The 24,730-nt window shown below is 37.5% G+C and overlaps 1 protein-coding gene across 1 annotated transcript in view; it reads right to left on the reverse strand.

The window, feature by feature from the left end:
• The window catches only part of Diaph3 (diaphanous related formin 3), a 485,489-nt gene that overhangs the window by 212,651 nt on the left and 248,108 nt on the right, over positions 1-24,730 (reverse strand). Inside the window, 1 exon segment of the mRNA XM_060391498.1 lies at positions 12,158-12,397. Within this exon segment, the coding sequence (XP_060247481.1) occupies positions 12,158-12,397 (240 nt within the window).

A 24,730-nucleotide genomic window follows, 5' to 3' on the forward strand; every position in this document is an offset into this window, starting at 1 on the left:
GCTTTAAAGAAAATACACGGCATACCAAAATACATTTAGAAAGGTCTTGTCTATTACTGCTCTGAATTTTATATTTTTTGACAAACATTAACAAAAGGTACATTCTGTTTTTAGTAACTACTTTGTAATCAGTGACTGAATTACAAGAAAAATGGAGAGACAGTGCTAATTTTGTTGAAAGGAAAAACTTAAGCATACTTTGTAATCCTATCTCTTGGAAAAAATTTATTTTTATCCATGATTGTGTTCATATTAAAATGGTTTATTGAAATCTTAACAGACATTTCTTGACAAGATTTTCTTCTGTATGATTGTCAAGACTTATCTGAGAGATAGTAATCATCATTGTTGAACAGAATTCCTTATTCAAGCTTTGTTTCTTTAACGTACATTTAATGCGGCATAAATGTCAAATAAACAAAAAGATGGATGGAGTTTTTCTAACCACTCTGTTCATTCCAGACAAAATAATGTTAAGAGCAGGCCCTATAATAAATCATGCCCTGCTTGTCAATCTGCAGTAGAACCCCCTTGCAGTGCCAATGAAAGGTTTTGAAGCATTTTAAAGGTATGTAGCACAAATTTGGAAAACATTTAAAGAATATTCTATTGATTTAGTAAAAACTAAAAAATCAAAACCATGTATTTTATTATAGCTCTTCAGAATAAAAAAAAACCTTTAGCCACTTACTAAAATTTATATATTATGCATGTTAAAACAAAAACTCCTCTGGCCATAATGCTAATTTTTAAATGTGCATCAAAACTGTGGTGTCTCTGTAGAGTTTATAGACCTTGGTGAATGTTTAAAGCACAACCCAGGCCAAACCTTGGAATGACACAATGGACACTCTAGAAGATTCCAACATTAATGCTGAGAACTTTAGCATGAATTAGTAGTTTTCAATTATCCTGAGGCATAAACAAGCCAAATAATATACCACATATCAGACCTGGAAAGCAAACACACACCAGCCTATGAGGAAGGAGTCAGTATTACAGCCGTTATTTATGGGACAAAACAAATTCAGACAGACCAAGTACCTTATGCAAATCATTTCTTCTACCTGGAGAGCAGGACTGGAGCATATGTCTGTGTCAGTCTCAGCCACTGAGAAATACGATGGTTCTAACAAAATGCTTTAAAACACAGTGGATGAAAACAATAGTAAAACAACAAAAGAATATTAAATGCAGCTGAAAGCTTCAATGTCCTTTAGCCTCAATTTTATCTGCCAAAGCTCCAGAGGCAGGCACACTTCACTAGGTCATTTCTATCTGAAAGAGCATGCTCTTATTTCAGCTGCCTTATCTTAAAAAAAAAAAAAAAAAGAAAGAAAAAGAAAAAAGTCACCTCATACCATTAAAAACAACAGTGCTTATGTATTTCTAATAGATAATTTGGCAGCACAATATAGGAATCAATGTGGGAGGGAAGGAGATAAATTTTAAACAGACTTATACAACTTTGTTTAATTTCATATTCAATCCCTTCTTCTTTGTAGAATAAAGTTTGTTGTGCATGGATGGAAAAGCAACATGAAAAAAAATGTAGCCAGTCCAGTGGCACATTCCTGTAATCCCAGCACTTAGAGAGGCAGCTATCTGTGAGTTCACAACACAGGGAAATCCTGCTGATAGATAGATAGATAGATAGATAGATAGATAGATAGATAGATAGATAGATAGAGTGAATGAATAAATAATAAATAAATTCAATGTGCAGATAGATAGATAGATAGATAGAGTGAATGAATAAATAATAAATAAATTCAATGTGCAGATGACTAAGCAAAGACAGTATCATTTTCCTCAGAAACTTGAAACCTCAAACACTGAAACAAGCTTAGTGTGAACTAAAGCATTATTATATAAAAGTACTATTTTCTGATGTAATATTATATTGCATAGGTATATGAATTGTGATGTAGTTTTCTTGTTGCCTGTATATTTTAGGTTTTAAAAAGTTTAAAAAAATAAAAAAATTATTGGAGTCTAACATTGTCTAAACAAAAGCTATTAGTTTACCGTATTTTTTTCCCCTAAAAATGTGTTGTATCTGTTTATCCCTTTCCTTACAAGCCCTGTAACCATAGACCTCTGTACTGTTGCCACAATTTTTTATCTTTTACAAAATGTTACACTCAGGAGCATAAAGCATGACAAATTCTGCTTTCACTTAATGCTTACCTTGACTTTATATATATGTATACATATGCAAATATGTAAAGTGGCAGGAAACTCTACTTTTATTTTCCTCAGGTCCCATCATGTTGTGAGAATTATACCAGCACAAGACATACTAATAGGAAAATATGTGAATGTCGCATGGCACAAGCCCTTATAAAGAATTAAAGGTGCAAGAAGCAGGTAACGTCAGTTATCTATATACTGTGCACAGCTGTTTCCAGTGGACTGAAACAGTTACTCCTGGATGCTGGCAGACTAAGTGCAAGAAAAGGATGGAAAAGGAGGAGAGAGGAGGGGAGGGAAGAGGAAAGAAGGGACAGAAGGGAGGGGGAAAAGAGGAGGGGGAGGGAAATAAGGGGTTGGAGAAAAGAGGGAGCAGGGGAAGGGAAAAAGGAGTGATGACGCATCTAGACCCTTTTACAAAACTGCCTATAGGTTGAGCAGAGAAATCAAGGGCTGTTGCTTTTCTTGCTTTCAGAAGACATCATCTGACCTGTGCTGGGGTGGGAGCTTTTAAGTAATGCAAATGCCTAAATAATCCCTCACTCTACTTCAGGGCTAGACTCAGGGAGAACTGTTTCTATGTTCAGTTTCTGAACTGTTCTCAACAGTTCTGAACTGTTCCGTTGTTAGTGCCCTATTTGAAGTGAACAGATATTAACATCTGCATAGGAAATGCCAGGCAACAAAGGCTTTGGGACAGCCGGTTGGTTGCACAGAAGCAGGCAAATGACAGGGGGAGGTTTTACACACCTGCTCTTAACAGGGCTGTAGAGAACTGTCTCTGCTTCTCACCCCTGAAGATGGCCTGGCATTTTTTTTTCCCCTTAGCATAGAGGTAATTACATATTCCAGGTAGCTTTCTTAGGAGAGCATTTTCTATTTTATAGTATTACTCCTCATTTGTCATAGAACAGTTGATATTATTTCTATGTTTCTGGGCTATTATGTACCTTTTTATTTTTTAATTAAGTTTTTATTTTTATATTACAGTTGAGGGACATCTGGGATGTTTCCAGCTTCTGGCTATTACAAAAAAAGCTGCTATGATCATGGTTAAACAAATATCCTTCTTGTGTACTTGAGTATATTTTTGATATATGCTTAGGAGTGGAATAGCTGGATCTTGAGGAATAGGAATTCCTATTGTCCGAGAAAGCGCCAGATTGATTTCCAAAGTGGTTGTACAAGTTTACATTCCAGTCAGCAGTGGAGGAGGGTTCCCCTCTCTCCACATCCTCTCCAGTATGTGATGTCAGTTGAGTTTTTGATCTTATAGCTATTTTGATGGATGTAAGGTGAAATCTCAGGGTTGTTTTGATTTGCATCTTCCTGATGACTAAGGATGTTGAGTGTTTCTCATTTAAGTGTTTCTCTGCCATTCAGTATTCCTCTACAGAGAATTCTCTGTTTAACTCTGTACCACATTTTTTAATTGGATTACTTGAATTGTTGCTTTTTAACTTCTTAAGTTCTTTATATAGTCTGGATATTAGCCCTCTGTCAGATATAGGGTTGGTGAAGATCCTTTCTATGTCTGTAGGCTGTCGTTTTGCTCTTTGGCAAATCACAATATTTTCATTATTGTAGCACTATACTGGGAGCTAACGTCGGGTAGTATTAGAACACTAGGGTGATGTTCCTATCCAGTTTTGTGTTGGGTATTTGAGAACTTTTGCTTTTCCATATAAAATATGAAGTATTCATCAGGTAACTTGCTAAGGAAGTTGACTGGGACACTAGTTTGAACCAACAGGTCGACCAGAAGGGGTAGAAACTTAAAAAAAACAGAGCTTTCCTGTTTGTGAATGTGAGGCAGTTTATACTTCTTCACAAATATCCAGTTCCTGTCTATTACATGCTAAGTGCTGGCTCCTGTGGATATAATCAACTTGGAGTAAGTCCCTTCTGAGGTCACTTAGAATTCTGAGTGGATTTTGTCCAATGCCTTTGTTAGAATGTCAGGATGACTACTGTTCTTGAGCATGTTGATATGATAACTTGTGCTGGTTTCTAAATGGTGAGCCAGCACAGCTTCACAGAACAAGTTTGGATTCTCTGAGTTCCGCTCGGTGGGAGACTGTACAGGTGACTGGCCTTAGTTTTAACTTATATGCATGCTAAAACTGAACTACTGAAACTATCTGCACTATGTTCTTCATCCTTTAGATGGTTAGTAACTATTGACTAAATTGCTTCGATCAATGACTCTGAGGTTGTTTTTTTCTTTTATGTTGTGAAACATATATAATGCCATTAAGGAAAGGGTCCATTTCATGTAGGTTATAAATTATATCCTTAATGTTCTTTTGTTATCTTTTAATGTCCATAAGATCAATAAGGATAATTCCTTTTATGCTCACATGGATATATTATATTTAATTTTTCTTTATCCTGTGTAGGTTGGGTAAATATTTACTAATTCCACTTTCTTTTTAAGGCGTAAGAGTTTTGGTTTTGTTAATTTTCTCTAATAATTTATTTTCTTTCTCTATTTATGTCATATTTCATGCAGCTTTTTCTAGGTTCCTATAGTTCCTAGTGACTAACATACACATGCAAGGCTGAAAATACCATTTAAATGCTGCTTTCATTGTGCTCAACAAAATTTATTAAATTTTTATTTTCACTTAAGCAAATAGGTCAACTTCACGATAATCTTCCAAAGCTGATAGTTCTAAGACAACTCTGCAAATATTTCATCATTATATTCTACATGCTCCTGAAGAACAAGTATTAATAAGACTATTATTATGTGGGTAAAAATGTTGCATGTTTTGCCTTTGACACCCCCACCCCAAATTCTCAAACAATAAAACAATCTTTGGTATAATAATGAAAGGTAAGCAAAAAACGTGGAGTTATCAGGAATGGAGTATCTTTGGTGTTTTCATTTAGAAAATGTTGATATTTCATTTAGAAATGTTCATTTAAAAATGTTTCATTTAGAAAAAACGTGAGGTTGGACTGAATCAGAAAGACCAGTGTAATTAATCTTAGTGCTAACTGATGGCCATCCTTTTGTCTGTGTGTCTATAGGAATGGTATAGAAGATAATGCTAGGGGGGGACATCTAAAAGAAAGTGAGCTTTGGTGGGGCAGCCAAGCTTGCTTTGAGAGCAGAGCTGTCAGTCCATACACGGTGTCAAAGCAAAGAAATTATTTCATATTTTATTAGAAGAACTTGCAATTCATTCCAGCAACTGAAAAACCAAAGAAAGGTGAGGAGGGGTTCCACTCAGTAAATCCAGTTGAATATTTTTGGGGAAATGCTACAGGTTTTAGAGTTAATAGATAACACTAACGGGGTTCTGCATTCTAAATGCTCCCCCGGCTGAAAGGTCAGGGTTTCTGTGATTTAATTGGCCGTGTGTAAAAGAAGAACGGCATTTGTTCTTAGCAATGCTTTGGCCCATAACTGCTTTACTTTCAAAGGCTGCCAACATGTACTGGTATGATTCTGCCAATTTGATGAAAAATAAAAATCCTCCTAAAACCCTGAATGCAGATGGAACAATAGATTTGTTTGGCAGAGATCTTTCTTAAAAATAACTTCAGAGGAAATGAAAAAGTGTCACATGAAAGTCAAAATTTCACACTCAAAAATCTGCAATCCTAACCAGAGTAACGATGACAGATATGTGACATACAAACTGCCTGTGATAGGCCAAGATGCTCTAGCTCTTGGATTTCCAAAATGACCCAGGCATTGGTCTTCCCCTTATTTTAGTTGTCCTCTGCATCTGAAATTCACATTTCTCTGCAAAAATCTTCCTGTTTAGAAGAGTGCTCAGATTGGTACGCAAGAATAGCAGCAGTTTTAGGAACTATTTTCACGACTTCGCCTTACGTTGTTTCTTTTTGTTTTTGTTTTGCTGTTGCATCATTTTCGTTTTCCTCGTGTTTGTTTGTTGGTTATTTACTTCCAGACCATCAGTCAGGGATTTTCCACTTTGGGTTACATATGAATTGTAGAAGAGGAACAATGATTCCCAGAGTGGGCCAAGTGTTACAGTCACAGGGAGCCCATATTATAGAGTCACACAAAACCATTCTGAATTAGGGGAGCTGGTGAAGAGAAGAAAGCATTGGTGTCTTTTAAAGGGTACTCCATGTTGTAAATCTGATTTAAGCAGAAGATATTCACAATTTCAAAAGGCTATCCACTACAGTCTGCATAGACATTAAATAAGATGGAAATTAGATGTTTTTATTTTAAACCATCCTATCACAGATTTAGTGAAGTTCTTTTACTTTAGGAAAGCTTGTACTAAGAAAAGAAGTATCCAGAAGGTCATGTAGAAGATTCTGCACTAGCAGAAAAGAAAGTTGACATAAATCTGCTTCGCCTACCCTTCAACCACTTTCCTTCTCATTCCTAAACCTACAGAAAAATTTTATGCTTCTTTTGATAATTGTAAAATGGCAATGAACTTTCTTATATCAAAACAAAAAACAGAAAATTTCCTAAAAGAGATAAACTGTACAATTTAAAGTGAAATCAAAAGATAACGTTTTTTCTAAGAAACAAAACAAAAACTCTATTACCTCAATATAAGAAGTCACTTACTTTAATAATCTAAAAAAGCTACAGTGACCTAAGATATCGAATAGAATTTGTTATTAAGAAATCACACATCTCATTAGATAATAGTAAACAATATTAAACACATGTCAGCACCACTGTGTGAAGATATGAACCATCTGTTCCTTAAATTTACAAGTCAATATTATCTCACATATTTTAATGTAATGCTGAACTTTGATAATCAGGCCAATTCATTCAATAGTTAGAATGCTAATAACTGAAAACAAAACATTTTGGTCATACTAGTGAGTTTTTGTAAAGAAACATTCTTATCACTAAACACATAAAAATTTTACAGGTATGCATTTAGTTCACACCAACATCTACCATCTATATGATGGGTTTCTAAGGAAATGTATTTACATTTTATCATTAGGAAGATGCTGGCATTCATGTGTGTGTATACAAAATGCCAAATAGCAACTTTTACTGAAAGTAAAAAAATTTACTATTTTAGGATAATTTAATGAATGAAAAAAACAGTTCATTTACATTCTACAGCTTGTCCTTGTAAAAAGTCAAGGCAAGGTACTCATAACGCTCTACCTAAACTAACTAGAAACAACATTACCAACAGTGAAAAATAAATTTTAAAAGGTTTCTTAAAAAAGAAAAAGAAAAAGAAAGTGTCCTACCTCTAAAAGACTCTACCCAACAGAGTACCAAAGGAGATACTAAGACTCATAACCAAACTTGGGCAGAGTGCTAGAATACTTAGGGAAGAAGAGTGAGACAGAAAGAGTTGGAGGGGACAAGGACTCCACAAGGAGAACAACGGAGCCAAAACATCTGGGCCCAGGGGGCCCTGCAGAGACCAATACTCCAACTAAAGACCATGCATGGAGGGGACTTAGACTCCCTGTTCAAAAGAAGCCCATTCATTTCTCAGTTTCCAAGTGGGTTCCTTAGTAAAGGGTGCAGGGGCTGTCTCTGACATGAACTTAGTGGCTGGCTCTTTGATCACCTTACCCTGGAGGTCGGGGGTGTGGATGCAGCCAGTCTCAATGAGACCTGATAAGCTAGGGTCAAATGGAAGGGGAGAAGGACCTCCCCTATCATGGGACTAGGAAAAGGGCATAGAGAGAGAAGAGGGAGGGTGGTTGGAACTGGGAGGAGAAGCGAGAGGGCTGCAGTGGGGATACAAAGTGAATAAATGATAATAAATAAAGAAGTGTCTTACCAATTTAAGAAGCCCAGTGTGTGTGTGTGTGTGTGTGTGTGTGTGTCTGTGTACATGCACATGTGCGCATGTGTGTCTGTGTATCTGTATGTGTGACAATGAAGACCCGAGAGAAAGAGAAGGTCCTGGAGGAAAGATCCACGTGAAGCTGACTTAACCTCTGCTGTGTGTAAGAGTACTACTCAACAGTTTCCTTTTATAAAGATACAAGTGTAGACTTTCCCTAACAGAAAAAGGAAAAAAAAAAAAACTAAAATTTAACAACTCATGAAAATATTTCTACTATACTTTGTCGGAAAGACCAACACCTACACAACAACTTCAATTTTTATGTATGCAGTACTCAAAGTTGCAAATCAACGTTCACCTTGTAACTCAAATTTACTTTACCATTTATTTGTCATTTACCACATATCATCTTTTAAAACACAGGTACTATAGGTAGCATTCTGAAGTACAAATGCATAAAAAAAAAAAAAAAACTTTCAAAATTACATCAGAAGAAGGAAAAAAGAGGGAACAAGTCAGGAGCCTGACACAGAGGACTTCTGAAAAGCTCTGCCCTGCAGACTATCAAGGTAGATTCTGAGACTTATGGGCAACCTTTGGGCAGAGTGCAAAGAATCTTAGGAAAGAAGTGAGAAACAGTAAGATATGGAGAGGACAGGACCTCCACAAGGAGAGCAAACAGAACCAAAAAATATGAGCATAGGGGTCTTTCCTGAGACTGATACTCCAACCAAGGACTATGCATGGAGATAACCTAAGACACCTGCACAGATGTAGCCCATGGCAGTTCAGTATCCAAGTGGGTTCCACTGTAATAGGAACAAGGACTGTCTCTGACATGAAGTGATTGGCCTGCTCTTTAATTACCAGAATTACCAGGCCACAGAAGAAGACAATGCAGCCAGTCCTGATGAGATCTAATTGACGAGGATCAGAAGGAAGGAAAAGAAGTCTTCCCCTATCAGTGGACCTGAGGAGGGGCATGCATGCAGAGGGTGGAGGAAGGGAGGGATTGGGACAACGGGAGGAGGGAGAGAACCACAGTGGGGATACAAAGTGAATAAAGTGTAATTAATAAAGAAAAATAAATAAAAAAATTAAGCTATTATGAGTGAAAATTCAAAATCCATGTACCAATTCCTAAATAGCAATACTAACTTTAAAAAAATATGCATTGTTCATACCTAAGCTAATCTATGAAGAAAATTTAAGAGTTTCAGATATAGAATGTTAAATGCTATATAATTACTCAGCATGTTTGAACAGATTAAAACATTTCTTGGCTTTATGTGTCAAATAAATAAAGAGTTCCATATAAGGAGGCTTATCAAAAAACCAAATGCTTTATATTCAGAGAGAAAAATTTAATCATAACTGTCAAAGATCAAGCTGCTACTTCTGATAACAAACGTGATGAGATAGCATCTTGTTCAATATATGCTTTCAACTTGACATGCAGACTAATAAAAATGAAGTTGTATTATTTATTTTGTTTCATGTACAACAGAAATCTCCAGAGTGATGATCAAAAATGCCCAGTACCAATGCATGAACACAGGCAACTTCTCATCTGAAGACAGATTAACTGGTTTACAGACTAACTGCAGGAAAAGAGTAACACGTATTGTATTTGTATAGGATTTTAAAGTATTATGCATCCATGACTGTATCAAGGAAAGAATGTCTGTTTTCCACTACAAAATAAATACAACGTACTACACTACTGAAGTGCAGCAACTTCCCTCCATCCTTTAGCTATTTACTACTCTCCAGGCCCAGCATCTGCTTCCTCCTCCTCATTATTCAGGGTCCTGTCAACATCTCTTTGAGAAGAAGGGATGAAGGAGAATAGGCAGCCCACTTCTGGTATGTGGAACTACCCTGCTGAGATGTGAAACCTAAAGCCAAAGTGAGGCTGTGTGCCAATTAATAAACCGCAGTAGTTCTTCCAGTATGGGACTGAGTTTTCCAGTGTCTTCGAACTTATCTTCCTTAGCTTGGTAGTCTAGCTTGCCAACTTCTTCTCCCGCCTCTCACAGACACCACTCCCCGTCAATGTCTCTCAGGCTGTGAAGCTCACTTTTCTCCATCTCCTATACCACTGTGCTTCAAGTTCCAAGGCCACTATCTTAGCTTGGAGCTCTATCATCACAACTGTTAGTGAAAATGGTATAGCAGAACCTCCAGATTTTTTTTTTCACTAAGTGTTCTGATAAGCTGTCCTGTAATATAGCAAGGTAAACAACAGGAAAAAAAATAACTAATTCTTTGTTAAGCAAGCAGTGCAATGTCAGTAGAAAAACCATCCACCTGTTGGCTAAAACACAAAGAGAGAGCTTATCTTTGAGCCCTCTGTCTTCTCTACCACAGCATCCCTATCTTCTTACTTTGATGTCTTCTGTCACTGTCATAGGTCAAGAACTACATGTAAGCCACTCACCATAATTATAACTATGTCACCCAGCGCTTCCCAGCAGGAATTTCTGCAGTGGTAGGAATGGGCTGAATATGTAACATGAATATACATTCATACACTCATTTGCAATGTAGTAAATATAAATAAAGAAATAACTATAGAGTTTAGTTTAAACTACAAGTAGCAAATTTAAATGACTAGATACCTCTCAATGGCAAATGACATTACAGCTTAACCATCTCTCTTCCTGCAAATAGAATTGTTCTGCTGAACATATCTGATCCTACAACCTGGTTTTCAGAACTATTGTATCACTAGAAAACCACCCTAGCATTTAGAGGTATTTACTGACATCCTACTTCACTCTTATTTTTCTTAAAATGTGTCCTATAAAAATACAAAGGTACTGCACCAGTGTGTACACAGTTACCATGCAATAAGTTTTATGCCAATCTCTTCCGCTTGCCAACATTTTTTCCCCAGGAAATGCATACTCATCTTCAATATTCAGCTCTTTTCCTTTCTTCTCTTTTTCAACACCCTCTCCCTGCTAAGCTGGCCTTTCTGGCCTAACCTGACTGCCATATAATCATATGTAAACAGATCTATTAAAGTACTGAATCACCATAATATGAATAAGTAAATAGAAACAAGCAAAGAAATATAATTGTGGTTCACTTCTAGGACAAATGGGTTCCACATCTGCCAGGTATCTGCCCATGACCTACCTTAGTGCCATGACATGGTAAACCACACATCCCAGGATTTCACCCTGAGTCTGCACGGATGCACCACGCCTTTGGTCTGTGTGGCAGAAAATGTGTTACCTGCAGCAGGGAACTTAATCAAATACAGAAAGCTGTGGCAACAAAGGCAGAAAAATAAAGGGGGAAAAGAGAAGTTCATGAAGCCCCGAAGCCTGTGGAGGCCTAGGTCAGGAAAGCTGTGAGAGAAGGTGACTTTAAAGCCACCTGGTAAATAGCCATTCACCAACTAGCAGACAAAGCTGAACAGGATTCTCACATTCTCTACCAAGATACCAACTGTAGAAGATTAAATTCTTTAATCAGAGAGCGTAGATGTTACAAGGTTTACTATGATGTGTAACTGAGAAGAATTTGTGGCAGGCAGATCACTATGCAATTATTACAGTGGCACACACCGCAGTAACGAGGTCTCTTATACAAAACTGATACGTTTGCTACACAGAAATTCAAGTATGGAAAAGCCAGGAAAAAAAACAAAAAAGCAATATGTAAACTCACTCAGTTTTCATAATATTTTCAACTCATCAATGTGATCGAAAATACGTATATTCCAAATAATACTGTTCCTTTCATACATAAAGTAATCTTATTTTTCTCTTAGTCTGCATATGCAAACAAATGCAGAGGAATATTTAAATAGTAAAAGGCAAAAAATTCAGCAATTCTAAGCAATATACTAGATGATGGTACCTGAACTAAATAAATATGAAGCTTAAATAATATTTTGATGTTCTATTTCAATGGTTTGAGAAAGCATAGGTTTAGGATATAATTTAGTTATTAAACAAAATCCTTCAGTTGGATTTGCAGATCAGAGAAAATTAATATTTGGATTTAGTTCAGAGGTTGAGTAAATTAGCTCAGTTCACTCTAAGTTTGAGTTCATGGTTCATTTCAAGTTCTTGATAATGAGCCCATCAAAATAAAAATATTTAAATAATGTAATCAGTGCTGACATTTAAGAGTAAGTGTTCAGGCAAATATGTGTGTTAAAAAAACAAACTCACTTTACAGAGAGAGCTAAGGTCAAATCCGAAGGTTTGAGCATTCCGGGAGCCAGCATTCATGTAGTTTCCCATTAGCAACACAAGTTCCAGCAACTTGCTAAAGCTTTTGCTCTTCTTGATCTCCTCGCAGGCAGTACTGACAGCCATGATGTCAGGTTTGATGTTGTTCACCTGCTCTTCAAATTGAAGCTTAAAGAGAATAGCAGTGAGCCGTGGCCGGAGTCTCTTCACATTGCTCATCTGATTGAAAAGAAAATAGCAGATTTCCTTTAAAATGCATGGTATACTTCAGTACTGTACCTCGGCAAGTAATCTGGGATGATTTATTGGTATGACAGTACGGAAGAAGCAATATGTCCCCTGAAACTGATGGCAGGAAGAGGAGAGCTCTGCTTGTTTCTGTAAGGAATCCAGCCATCCTTCAAAAACAAAATTAACAATTCAGATGCGCAATGAAAAGAAAGCTTTAATGAAACAAGGAAGTTTAATTAAGCAATCAAATAAACATTAAAACAAAAACCCAAAGTTTTAAGAAATGTAACAGGATACACAGGAAATAGACTACAAAGCAGTCACATCATCACTAAATAATCTTTGTTCAATACTGAAATATACTGGGTCATGTTTAAAACATATTCAGAAATGTCTAAAAAGGGTTTGTTTGCCTCAAATAGCAATTGCTGTCCTCAGAAGCCCTGCTGACTAACAGTATGTGTTAGATAGAGGGAGAGTAAATAGGTCCCAATTTGTACTAAATTGACTTTCTTCAGAAACACAGAAAGGAGAATGACTCCTGACACATACTAAATTAGCAGAATCAGAGTTAGGAAACATGAGCGTAGCAGGAGACAGTAGCACAAAGGCACTGGTCTGTCACATGACAAGGTAAGGAGGGAGACTTGGTTTTGCTGCTGAGGATACAGAAGGCTAGAGGTATAAGAAAGAACTAAGGGTCCCGTTTTTCCTAAGCGAATACCCTCTGCTCTAGCTACCTGTGAGGCAAAAATCCACTTAGGTGGAGCTTGAAACAGTGAAGGACTAAAACAAGGTTAGAAGAGATCAAGTATCATGTCCAGGATCCTACAAAAAAAGGTGAAAAAATGATGTTAAATGAAACCTGTAGGAACACAGATATAATAAAAGTCAGGATTGTTCAGGAAAATCTTGCTTGTAGCAATGTCATTAATTGCTATTTTAATTAAATGGAACTGGTAAATCAGTGGTAGACCCTTGCTCAGTATACACAAGTCCCTTGGTAACACTCTGACTTAAAAAGATGGTAAACTACCTTAATATTGACCAACCTTCTGAATTTACAATAAATAAATAAAAAACAATGAATTCTCTGTGGACATCTTTGAATGAATATCTTCACATGAGCCAAAACCTCATGGTGTTTAAGGTTTCATCAACAGTAACATAAATAGTAATTTATCTGCAGCCATGAGACATGTCAAGCTTCTAAGCGCCAAGCTACGGAACTAGTAAAAAGTACAGTCAACAAGGACAATGAATGCTTTCCATTTCTTTGGTTTCAAAGAATGTTTACAGCTTCTGTCTATTAAAAAAACAAACAAAAACGCTTTTTTACCCCCTCAAACAAGGTTTATCTTATAGCCTTGGCATGGCTGTCTTGGACTCACATCATAGCCCAGGATAGCCTCCAATGCACAGAGATCCACCTGTCCCTGCCTCCCTCTTTAATCCTCTGCTGGAATAAAAGACATGGACCACTACCCCCAGCTAAAAAATACCTTCTTTTAATTGGATTACTTGATTTGTTACTGTTTAACTTTTTGAGTTCTTTATATATTATGGATATTAGCCCTCTGTCAGGTACAGGGTTGGTGAAGATCCTTTTCCAATCTGTAGGCTATCATTTTGTTTTGACAACAGTGTCCTTTGCTTTACAGAAAATTTCAGTCCCATTGAAATTTTATTGATTGTTGATATTGGAGCCTGGGCTGCTAGTGTTCTGTTCAGGAAGTTGTCTCCTGTGCCAATGAGGTCAAGGCTATCCCCCATATTTTCCTCTATCAGGTTTGGTGTGTCTGGTTTTATGTTGAGATCATTGATGCACTTGGACTTTAGTTTTCTGCAGCGTGAAATGTATGGGTCTCTAAGCAGACAACTCTCAATAGAGAAATATTGAATGGCTGAGAAACACTTAAAGAAATGCTCAGCATCTTTATTCATAAGAGAAAAGCAAATCAAAAAAACCCTGAGATTTCACCTTATACCCAACAGATTGGCTAAGATCAAAAACTCAAGGGACAAAACATGCTGGAGAGGATGTGGAGAAGGTGGAATCCTCCTCCATTGCTGGTGGGAACGTAAACTTGTACAACCACTTTGGAAATCAATCTGGCAATTATGAATAGTGCTACCTCAAGATCCAGCTATACCACTCTGGGCATAAATCCAAAATATGCTCAAGTACACAACAAGAACATTTGTTCAACCATGTTTATAGCAGCTTTATTCATAATTTCCAGAACCTAGAGACAACCCAGATGGATACAGAAATTGTGGTACATTTACACAGTGGAATACTACTCAGCAATTAAAAACAAGGAAATAATGAATGGTGGGAAGTAGAAATGTTCATCCTGAGTGAGGTATCCCAGAAGCAGAAAGACACACACAGTATACACAGTATATACTCGCTTATAAGTGGATGTTAGACATATAATGTAGGATAATCATACTAAAATCTGCACACCTATGGAAGCTAAGCAAGAAGGATGACCCTGGGGAAGATGCTCAATGTTCATTCAGAAAGGGAAACAGGACCAACATCTGAAGGAGGAGGAAACAGGAAACAGGACAGGAGCCTATCACAAAGGGCTTCTGAGAGACTCAACTCAGCAGGGTATCAAAGCAGATGCTGAGACTCATAACCAAACTTTGGTCACAGGGCAGGGAATCTTCTGAAAGAAGGGGGCAACAGAAAGACCTGGAGGGGACCGGAGCTCCACAAAAAGAACAACAGAACCAATAAACCTGGGCCTAGGGGTCTTTTCTGAGACTGACAACCTAAACAAGGACCATTCATGGAGATAACCTAAAACCCCTGTACAGAGGTAGCCTGTGGCAGCTCAGTCTCCAAATGAGCCCGCTTGTAAGGGGAGCAGGGGCTGTCTCTGACAAGAATTCAGTGGCTGGCTCTTTGATCACCAACCCCTGACCAGGCAGCAGCCTCACCAGGCCAAAGAGGAAGACTCTGCAAGACAGTCCTGATTAGACCTGAAAGGCAAGGGTCAGATGGAAATGGAGAAGGTGTCCTCATCTATCAGTGGACTGGGGAATGGGCATGGGAGGAGATGAGGGGGGAGGGAGAGCAGCATTGGGAGGGGACAAGGGTATAGCTACAGCTGGGATACAAAGTGAATATACTGTAATATATAAAAAATTATATGAAAAACATATTATATTAAAAACGACAGCCTACAGACTGGGAAAGTATTTTCACCAACCCTATATCTGACAGAAGGCTGATATCCAGATTATATGAAGAACTTATGAAGTTAAATAAGCAATAAATCAAGTAATCCAATCAAAAAAATGGGGTACAAGCTAAACAGAGAATTCTCTGTAGAGGAATATAGAATGTCAGAGAAACACTTAAAGAGATGCTCAACATCCTTAGCCAGCAGAGAGATTCAAATCAAAACGACCCTGAGATTTTGCCTTACACCCATCAAAATGGTTAAAATCAAAAACTCAAATGACAACACATGCTGAAGAGGTTGTGGAGAAAGGGGAACCCTCCTCCACTGCTGATGGGAATGTAAACTGGTACAACCACTTTGGAAATCAATCTGGTACTTTCTCAGATAATAGGAATTCCTATTCCTCAAGATCCAGCTATACCACTCCTAGGCATATATCCAAAAGATGCTCAAGTATACAACAAGGACATTTACTCAACCATGCCTGGAGCAGCTTTATTCGTAATAGCCAGAACCTGGAAACAACCCAGATGTTCATCAACGGAGGAATAGATACAGAAATTGTGGTACTTTTACACAATGGAATACTACTCAGCAATTAAAAACAAGGAAATCATGAAATTGGCAGGCAAATGGTGGGACCTAGAAATGATCATTCTGAGTGAGGTATCCCAGAAGGAGAAAGACACACATTAAATATACTCACTTATATAGACCTATAAGATAGGATAAACATACTGAAATCTATACACCTAAAGAAGATAAACAAGAAAGAGGACCTGGGATACGATGATCAATCCTCACTTACAAAGACAAATGGGATGGACATTGGATGTAGGAGAAAACAAGTAACAGGACAGGAGCCTATCACAGAGGGCCCTGAAAGACTCTGCCTTGCAGGGTATCAAAGCAGATACTGAGACTCATATCCAAACCTTCCTCACAATGCAGGGAATCATATGAAAGAAGGGGGAGTTAATATGACCTGGAGAGGACAGGAGCTCCACAAGGACGAAATATATCTGGGTTCAGGGATCTTTTATAAGACTGTTTCTCCAACCAAGGACCATGTATGGATATAACCCAGAACCTCTTGCTCATATATAGCTCATGGTAGCTCAGTATCTGAGTGGGTACCCTATTAAGTGGAACAGGGACTATTTCTACCATGAACTCAATGGTGGGCTCTTTGACCTGTCCTCAAGGGAGGAACAGCCCTGCTAGGCCACAGAGGAGGACTTTGCAGCCAGTCCTGAAGATACCTGAAAAACTAGGGTCAGATGAAAGGGGAAGAGGTCCTTCCCAATCAGTGGACTTGAAAAGGGGCAGGGAGAAAGGGGATTGGGAGGGAATGAGAGAGTGGGATATAGCAGGGATACAAAGTTAATAAACTGTAATATTTAAAAAAGAAGAAAAAACATCTTTTACAGTAGAATAAAAAAGTAGCCTCAAGAAAGACATTTTTCATGTATTTTAGAGGGTAAGTAATATAAACCTATAGAAAGAAGAAGGGTCCCTGCCATTATAGAATTCATTCTTGTAGTACATGAATTGATCGTTTTAGATCTCTAACATGAAAAGTATGGATAAATGGTGATTACCTCTCATAAAATTATTTGACTTGGCTTAAAATACATGGCATGACCCCAAACAGATTAATTTGTACAGGTTATATTTTATTTTATTATTATATTTTTTTATCAGTTACATTTTATTAACTCTGTATCCTAGCCGTGTCCCGATCCCTCATTCCCTCCCAGTCCCTCCCAGTCCCTCCCTCATCTCCACCGTGCCCCTTTCCAAGTCCACTGATAGGGGGGACCTCCTCCCCATTCATCTGATCCTGTTTTATCAGGTATCTTCAGGACTGGCTGCAAAGCCCTCCTCTGAGGCCTAACAGGACTGCTCCTCCCTTCGGGGGTGGGGAGACCAAAGAGCCAGTCATTGAGTTCCTGTTAGAAATAGTCCCTGTTCCCCTCACTTTGGGAAACCAATTGGTTACTGAGCTACCACAGGCTACATCTGAGTGGAGGTTCTAGGTCATATCCATACATGGTCCTTGGTTGAATGTCAGTCTCAGAAAAGACCCTGTGCCCAGATATATTTGCAGGTTATATTTTAATCCTTTTTAAACAGTGCAATGGCAGATACCCAAATACCTTGGTAGTAATGATGCTACTGTTTTGAATTTAATCCTTTAGGGTAGTAAGGAACAAAGGAGTTCATGTAAAATGCCCTAAAATGTAGGGCATGTAATCATGGCCACTCAAAAGGTAAATGACGATCCATGACATCTCTGGTTTTCACTGGCTTTCATTTATGATTATGAAATTAGGTTCAGTCAGTATGCAGGTTCCATAGGAAATGATTCTCCAGTGCCCCCATGCAAAGCAATGCTGAGATATTACAAAATATGTTAATTCTAGCATATATTAATGTACTATTTTATGCACAAAGAATGGGGGAAAAAAGGCTGGTTAAATGCCTGCATTATACCACCCCAAAATATGTTAAACTTTTCCTTCTGACAAGCTAACCATATGTAGCCAACATAAAGTAATTAATTTTCCTAGAAAAACATAACCCAGATTTGTATGACTAATGAGTGTATCTGGCGCCAAGGACAGGTACCTTGAAAAGAGAAAGTCTATGATGTAATGCTAAAGACAGTGCTGCACATGCATGAAAACCCTGACAAAGCAAAGTCATGGAAAGTAACCTATAAACGCTAACTGCGAAGAGAACTTTGTTTCCATTAGCTATCTGATTCATACTGCTCTTCATGTAAACTTGGATATATTAGTATTTGGCTACATGTGTGAAGCAATATTACTGAGCTAGAATGGAACTTCGAGGTCAACCTCAGCTCCTTGGAATTTCCTAGGCCAAATGGATTCCTTGTTTAAAGATAGGGACCACATCACAGCAACAGTCCAAGTTCTCCATCTTGAGAGCTACAACAATAATAAAGAGTGGTTTTTAGTATGTTATTTAAAATTTGCTTCTTCATGTAGACCATAATTTTAGAAGGATAAATGTGGGGAAATATATGTGGAAACTTGAAAAGCATTTCTCATACTTTATCAACAGCAAGGAGTTGTATTGTGTACTTGAGAAACTCTCAGTCAGCTGCAGGCAGGACTGGCAAGGCTGGTGCTAGAATAGTGCTCAGAATGACAACACAAGGTCATGGAGGAGACAGGGGATGGGGAACAGAACAACGGGGCAGGAGGAACAGGGATCTGGACTACAAGCTAAATAATAATCAGAACATCAGGGTGGAACAGTATGATATCATTTTATGTATGTTATCAAAAGATTATTGTTTTTGTAATATAAGCTCAAGATACTCAGACCTATCAAATTGACTTATGATCTGAAGATCAAGCTAGAAACTGAAAAGTGCTTTGGCTCCAGTCCTATTTTTCACAAAGAGTCTTCCATTGTTGTGCCTGCATGGCTGTACACCATGTACCTGCAGTGCAAGCAGACACCAAGAGAGGACTTAGGATCCCAGCAGCACCAGTTAAGATGGCTATGCAGCACCATGGGAATCAAACCCAGGTTTTCTGGGAGAGCAGCCAGTTAATCACTGAGCAGTCAGCTCATCAGCAGATCTCTCTAACCTATCAGTCCTATTTGAAGGCAGCACAGTACTCTTGATGCCACCATTCATGGAGGACAGCAAAGAAGATGGAAGGTCAAGAACAAAAAGGTAACATTGCTTTCAAAATTTTGTTTCTTGGGTACACAAAAGAGCAGTGGCATAACAAAATACAAAAGTCAGTGAACCAATGAGAGCAGACAGAACCCATTGTATATTGTGAGAGGTATAGACGTCCTGGCTACTGTTTTTGGAGCCCACCTCTTCTCAAACAGAGAATGAGGTAACATCCGATAATTTCACTGAAGGATAATTTTATCTACGATTTCACAAAAGAAAAGCAAATCAATTTGTATACTTGATAACAACTATGTATTAACATTCAATATAGTTCTCTTTAGAGTGGCTTTTAAAAAGCCAGAAGTTGGGGTTTTTAAAAGCTGAAGGGATTTTTCTCCTCCTCCACTTCTCAGACTTCATCTGGTTATACCTCAAAAGAAACTTGAGAGAGAGGTATCTTTTTCAATATTCTATAAAGTCATAAAACTAACAAGTATATCACTACACTAACCTACTGATCGAAAAGATACCAGGTCTAATCCTAACTTCTTAATGCTCCAGATGCAATCTTGGTAAATTCCTCACTACAAGGAAAGATGAAGTAAAGTTCTAGGTCTAGTAGGTTCTGGGATTCCAGGTACCTTGCTGTTAATCAGAGCTCCACAGTGCGGAAATTCAGTCACAACTTAAAAACCGTCTGCAACAGATCTCAAGCTGTCTATACTATGTTTTCTTAATTTCTCACACTAGGCAACACGTCACAGAGCATGGTCCTTCCAGCTTGGTCTGCTATCATCTCAATGGCTTTTGGCTCTCTTTCACACACAGGTCAGTTAGCCACAATGCTGAGAAGTCAGATCTGCTTTTCTAATACGTTCTCTGCTGAGACTTGTCTACAAGCATATCCTTCCATTTTCTGTGAGAAAGAGATGATAAACGAAAGTGTGGGTGACAAAAGCCTATGAGCTTCTCGAGGGCAAGGGCAGTACTTTGAAAAAGTGCTGAGATCTAACAGGAGTGAGGGCATTAAAAGAAAGTTTTAAAGTCAATCTTCTAATTATGTGAAAAAAATGTCTATCTTCCAATGTTAGCAGGCTAGTATGTTCATGATCGCCTTAAAACTCAGGGGGAAAAGAAGTTAATTTCATTTGGAGAAAAGCTGTAGGAAAAAAAAAAAAAACAACTATTCATGTGCCTTATGTCTGGGTTGTACTCAGAATATCAAAAATGTTTTTAAAATAAATGTGGCCTTATGATATTAAAGCTGCTATGCTAAAATTATTTAAGAAAACTAAACAACAGCAAAGTACATATGGTACAATTTTTACAAGCTTCATAGGAGCAAAGCAACGCCAAGACTTGTACATTTATACTCTTTATAAATCTGCCTTCAACTTCACTGATTCCTCTGCCTGCTCCAATATACTATTAAACCAATGAATTAAAAATTTCAATTTAGTTATTGAACTTTTCAGTTCGAGCATTCCCATATGGTACATTTTTTGTCACTTTCATTTCCTTACAAATATTTCTTAATTAAGACCATATTTTCATTTCCCCTGTCTATCTCCCTTCCCCCGTTCATTTCCTTTAGAGAGTTGAAGATCATCACCAAATCCACTTATGCTTGTAGAGGTGAAATCCATAACTGAAACTGTTCAGGAACCAATTCATTTTCCCACTTTCCTAAAAATTTGCCTAATTTTCTTATTCCTTAATTTTTAAGTTCTGTATTGAATGTCATACAGGTGAAATTATACCCACTCCAAATCCCATAGCCTCCCTTTTAAGACTATGTGTTTTTTACTTCAGCAGGCAATCAGCTGCTAGGTGATCACCTTGGGTGGCATGGGCCTCTTTCCCTTCCTTGTATGACTGAGAAGCTCTGTAAATTAAAGGGTGTTTCTCTGGCATTCTATCTAAGTACTATTCAGTCCCCAAAATATTCTCTGAAGAGTGAGCTTGGCATTAGTTTTTGTGGTGGAGAGGGGTGTCCAAGTATATTTTTTTCCATATGGTGGTGACCCTCAAGCCTGAAAGTTTTCTCTTTTTTTTGCCTTTATTCAAGTCATTATCAAATATGCTGATAAAGTGTTCCCTCCAATTGGACAGGTCCAGAGGTCTCATACCTCCCAGGCTTGCTGGACTTCCACATGCTTCCTGCTGTAACTGCTTTTAGGCAAACTGTGCTCAATGTCAGCCCTGGACATTGAATGACTCAAGGTAGAACCCCACATAAGTGTTCAAATCCCTTCTAGAAAGCTTTGTTGCTCTATAGCCCTGCAGACTGTTGTTTTGCTATAACATATTTCTTTCTGTTTTGAGACTCAAAGAACCATACTCTCTGCTACAACTTACTATTGGGATGCAACCAGAAATTTTTCAACAGAACAAAGGCGAAGGAGTTGAGTTCTGGAGATGTACCAGTTTCTCTTCTCATGGAACACAGCTTGTTCTACCAGTGGTCCGGTCTGGAGCAGTAGCTAAGAACTTTCTGTAGCCTTATATTCTGCATGCTTCTCACAAATTTGTTAAATTTATTCCTATGAATTTTAAGGTTTCTGATGTTACTAGAAATATGACTTTAGTAACATTTTATTATGGTACAATTTGTATTATTAAAATATAGAAACCCTCTTCACCTAAATTACCCAGTTGACTCACATGCTCTATCCTATTCTATATTGTGTCTTTATAAACAGCTACCTATAAGCAAGATATGCTGTAATCCAAGCACTCAGAAAGGCAGAGGCATGCGGATTCACAAAAGAAGTCTGGGACAGCCAAGGCTACACAAACTCTGTCTACAAAAAGAAACAAACAGAACAAAAACAAAAAACCTGCTACCTATAAGATTTTCCAGTTAGGCTTTTCCTTTTAATAGTAGTAATTCATGAGAAGATGCTTTGGGGCCAGAACACTTCAAATATATACATTTATATATGAAAAGTTTTATGTGTATATAACCTATATCAAAAGTTACATGTGAACTGTAACCTATCAAAGGTTCCATGTGTATATAACTTATATAAAATGTTCCTATGAACAGTTTTTACAGCATTTCCAGAGTTTCAGAAAACTGCCCTTCACAGACCTTTCAAATACAATGGTAGTTTAAAGAGCATGAAATAAAACTGCAAATGAGCCAAGATATATCTTCAATAATTATACATTAAGCTAGAAGAGAAAGAAAATTGCCTAATTCTACAGTAATTTAGTTAAGTATAGCCTCATTTCCCCACCATGTTCCCTGAGAAGTATTTAAAGGGATCCATGTGACCTCTGTATTTAGAGTGGTAGAGTACAGAAGAAAACGTTCAAGGAACTGGATGAGTCTTAGCTAAAAAGCCCCCATAAACACTGCTTACAAAGTGCTGAATCATAACAGACTTTTGTACTTATATGTGCAAAACACTGTAGGTTTATTCCCAAAGAATGATGCATGACTAGTAATTAGGATGCGACTGTAATGGCACTTTGTTTTGTTTTTCCAAATAAAATGAATTAAGCCAATTATGTAATAAAATTTCAGCACTAACTAAAGGGACTAACTAGAAAGCATCATACTTCCATACCAAAAGGAAAGAATATACAAACCATCAAAAAGAATATTGGACAATTCCACTATGAATTTAAGAATGTCCTTCTGTGGTTTTGATAAAAGAATACTTTAAATCCTAAAGTTTAAAAGAATTAGAAACATAATCTCCAAAAATATAACAAAAGTCAACAACAATTTCACGTCTTCATTTAGATATACTCCGTACCTATTACTAACAGCAAAATTGAACTTCCAAGGTTAAAGTAATTTTCCATAGGAATGCAGTATATTGGAGTCACTGATAAAAGTAACTTTGAGTTCAAAAGGGACCTACAGAATACAGAAACACAGAGCAATTGCCACCACAGGAAAAGAAGGATGGCCACTGGTGTTATGAATAAATGAAAAATGGGGTGATGTAAGTAAAGAATGAAGGCAGATAGATGGCATCATTATAATCAATACTTTCATGAGGACTTGGCATTTGAGCCCCAAAGCATTAAATAGTAAGAAAAAAAATGTGAACGGATGAAAAGAAACTGAAGATGGATGACACAGTGGTCAAGGAAGAGAATTGTAAAAATGAGGCAGAAAATAAAAACCAGATCTCTTACAAATTATGGTGTAAGAAATCATCAGAAGAATAAAAGAAAACCTGGAAAGCATTCCTTCACATTAGCATAACTGTTAAAGGTAATCCTTGACTGAAGAGGAAAATGTGCCAAACAGAAAGGGCTCAATGTTAATGCTCTCAAACCCCTAGGCTGGCAAGGAATCCTTGAATACTGGATCCCCCTGCATCTACTCCCTAACTACTGGAATTGCAGGTATGTACTACCATGACTAGACAGACACAAGAGAATTTCTTTCAGTGTGACTTAAAATCTCCTTTTAAAAACATATTCCATCCTGGGATGGATCTGCAGAAAAGGCACTGGGTGCCAAATCCACTGGCTTGACTTCTATCATGGGGAACTTCTATCATGGTGGAAGACTTCTCAAATGTGTACTATCACCACACCACATGCTCCAAGATATGAACATGCACAGATAGGCCAAATAAATAAATATAAACTATTAAAAATAGTCACTCCAAAATAATTAATAGTAAAGCAACGTGAACAAGTAAATTAACAAACATATTGAAGGCATAGGTAAAAGAAATTATAAAGACAAGAAAGCAGCACAAGTAGATGAGATGAATATATAAAGTAGAAGTTGATAGGTTCAAACTTAAACATATGTATGTCCATATTTTTAAAAGTCTAAACCATTTATTTAACCTTTTTTTTGAGACAGTATACTATGAATTCAAGCTATAAACAATTGCAAGTTGGTCCAACTAAAGTGCAGAAATCTCAGAATGGATAAGAAAAACTCAGGTCGAAATGTAGGCACAAGTGGAATCCCTGCCTAACACAGTGGAATACAACTCAGGAATTAAAAACAAGGAAATCATGAAATTGGCAGGCAAATGGTGGGACCAAGAAGTGATCATTCTGAGTGAGGTATCCTGGAAGGAGAAAGATACACATTGTATACACTCACTTATATAAACCTAGAAGACAGGATAAACATACTGAAATCTATAGACTTAAAGAATATAAACAAGAAAAGAGGGCCTGGGATAAGATGATCAATCCTCACTTACAAAGACAAATGGGATGGACATTGGATGTAGGAGAAAACAAGTAACAGGACAGGAGCCTATCACAGAGGGCCTCTGAAAGACTCTACCCGGCAGGGTATCAAAGCAGATACTGAGACTCATAACCAAACCTTAGTCACAATGCAGGGAATCATATAAAAGAAGGGGGAGTTAATATGACCTGGAGAGGACAGAAGCTCGACAAGGACTAAATATATCAGGGCACAGGGGTCTTTTATGAGACTGTTTCTCCAACCAAGGACCATGT

This window comes from Meriones unguiculatus, chromosome 9 (assembly GCF_030254825.1).
Source record: "Meriones unguiculatus strain TT.TT164.6M chromosome 9, Bangor_MerUng_6.1, whole genome shotgun sequence".
NCBI classification, from domain to species: domain Eukaryota; kingdom Metazoa; phylum Chordata; class Mammalia; order Rodentia; family Muridae; genus Meriones; species Meriones unguiculatus.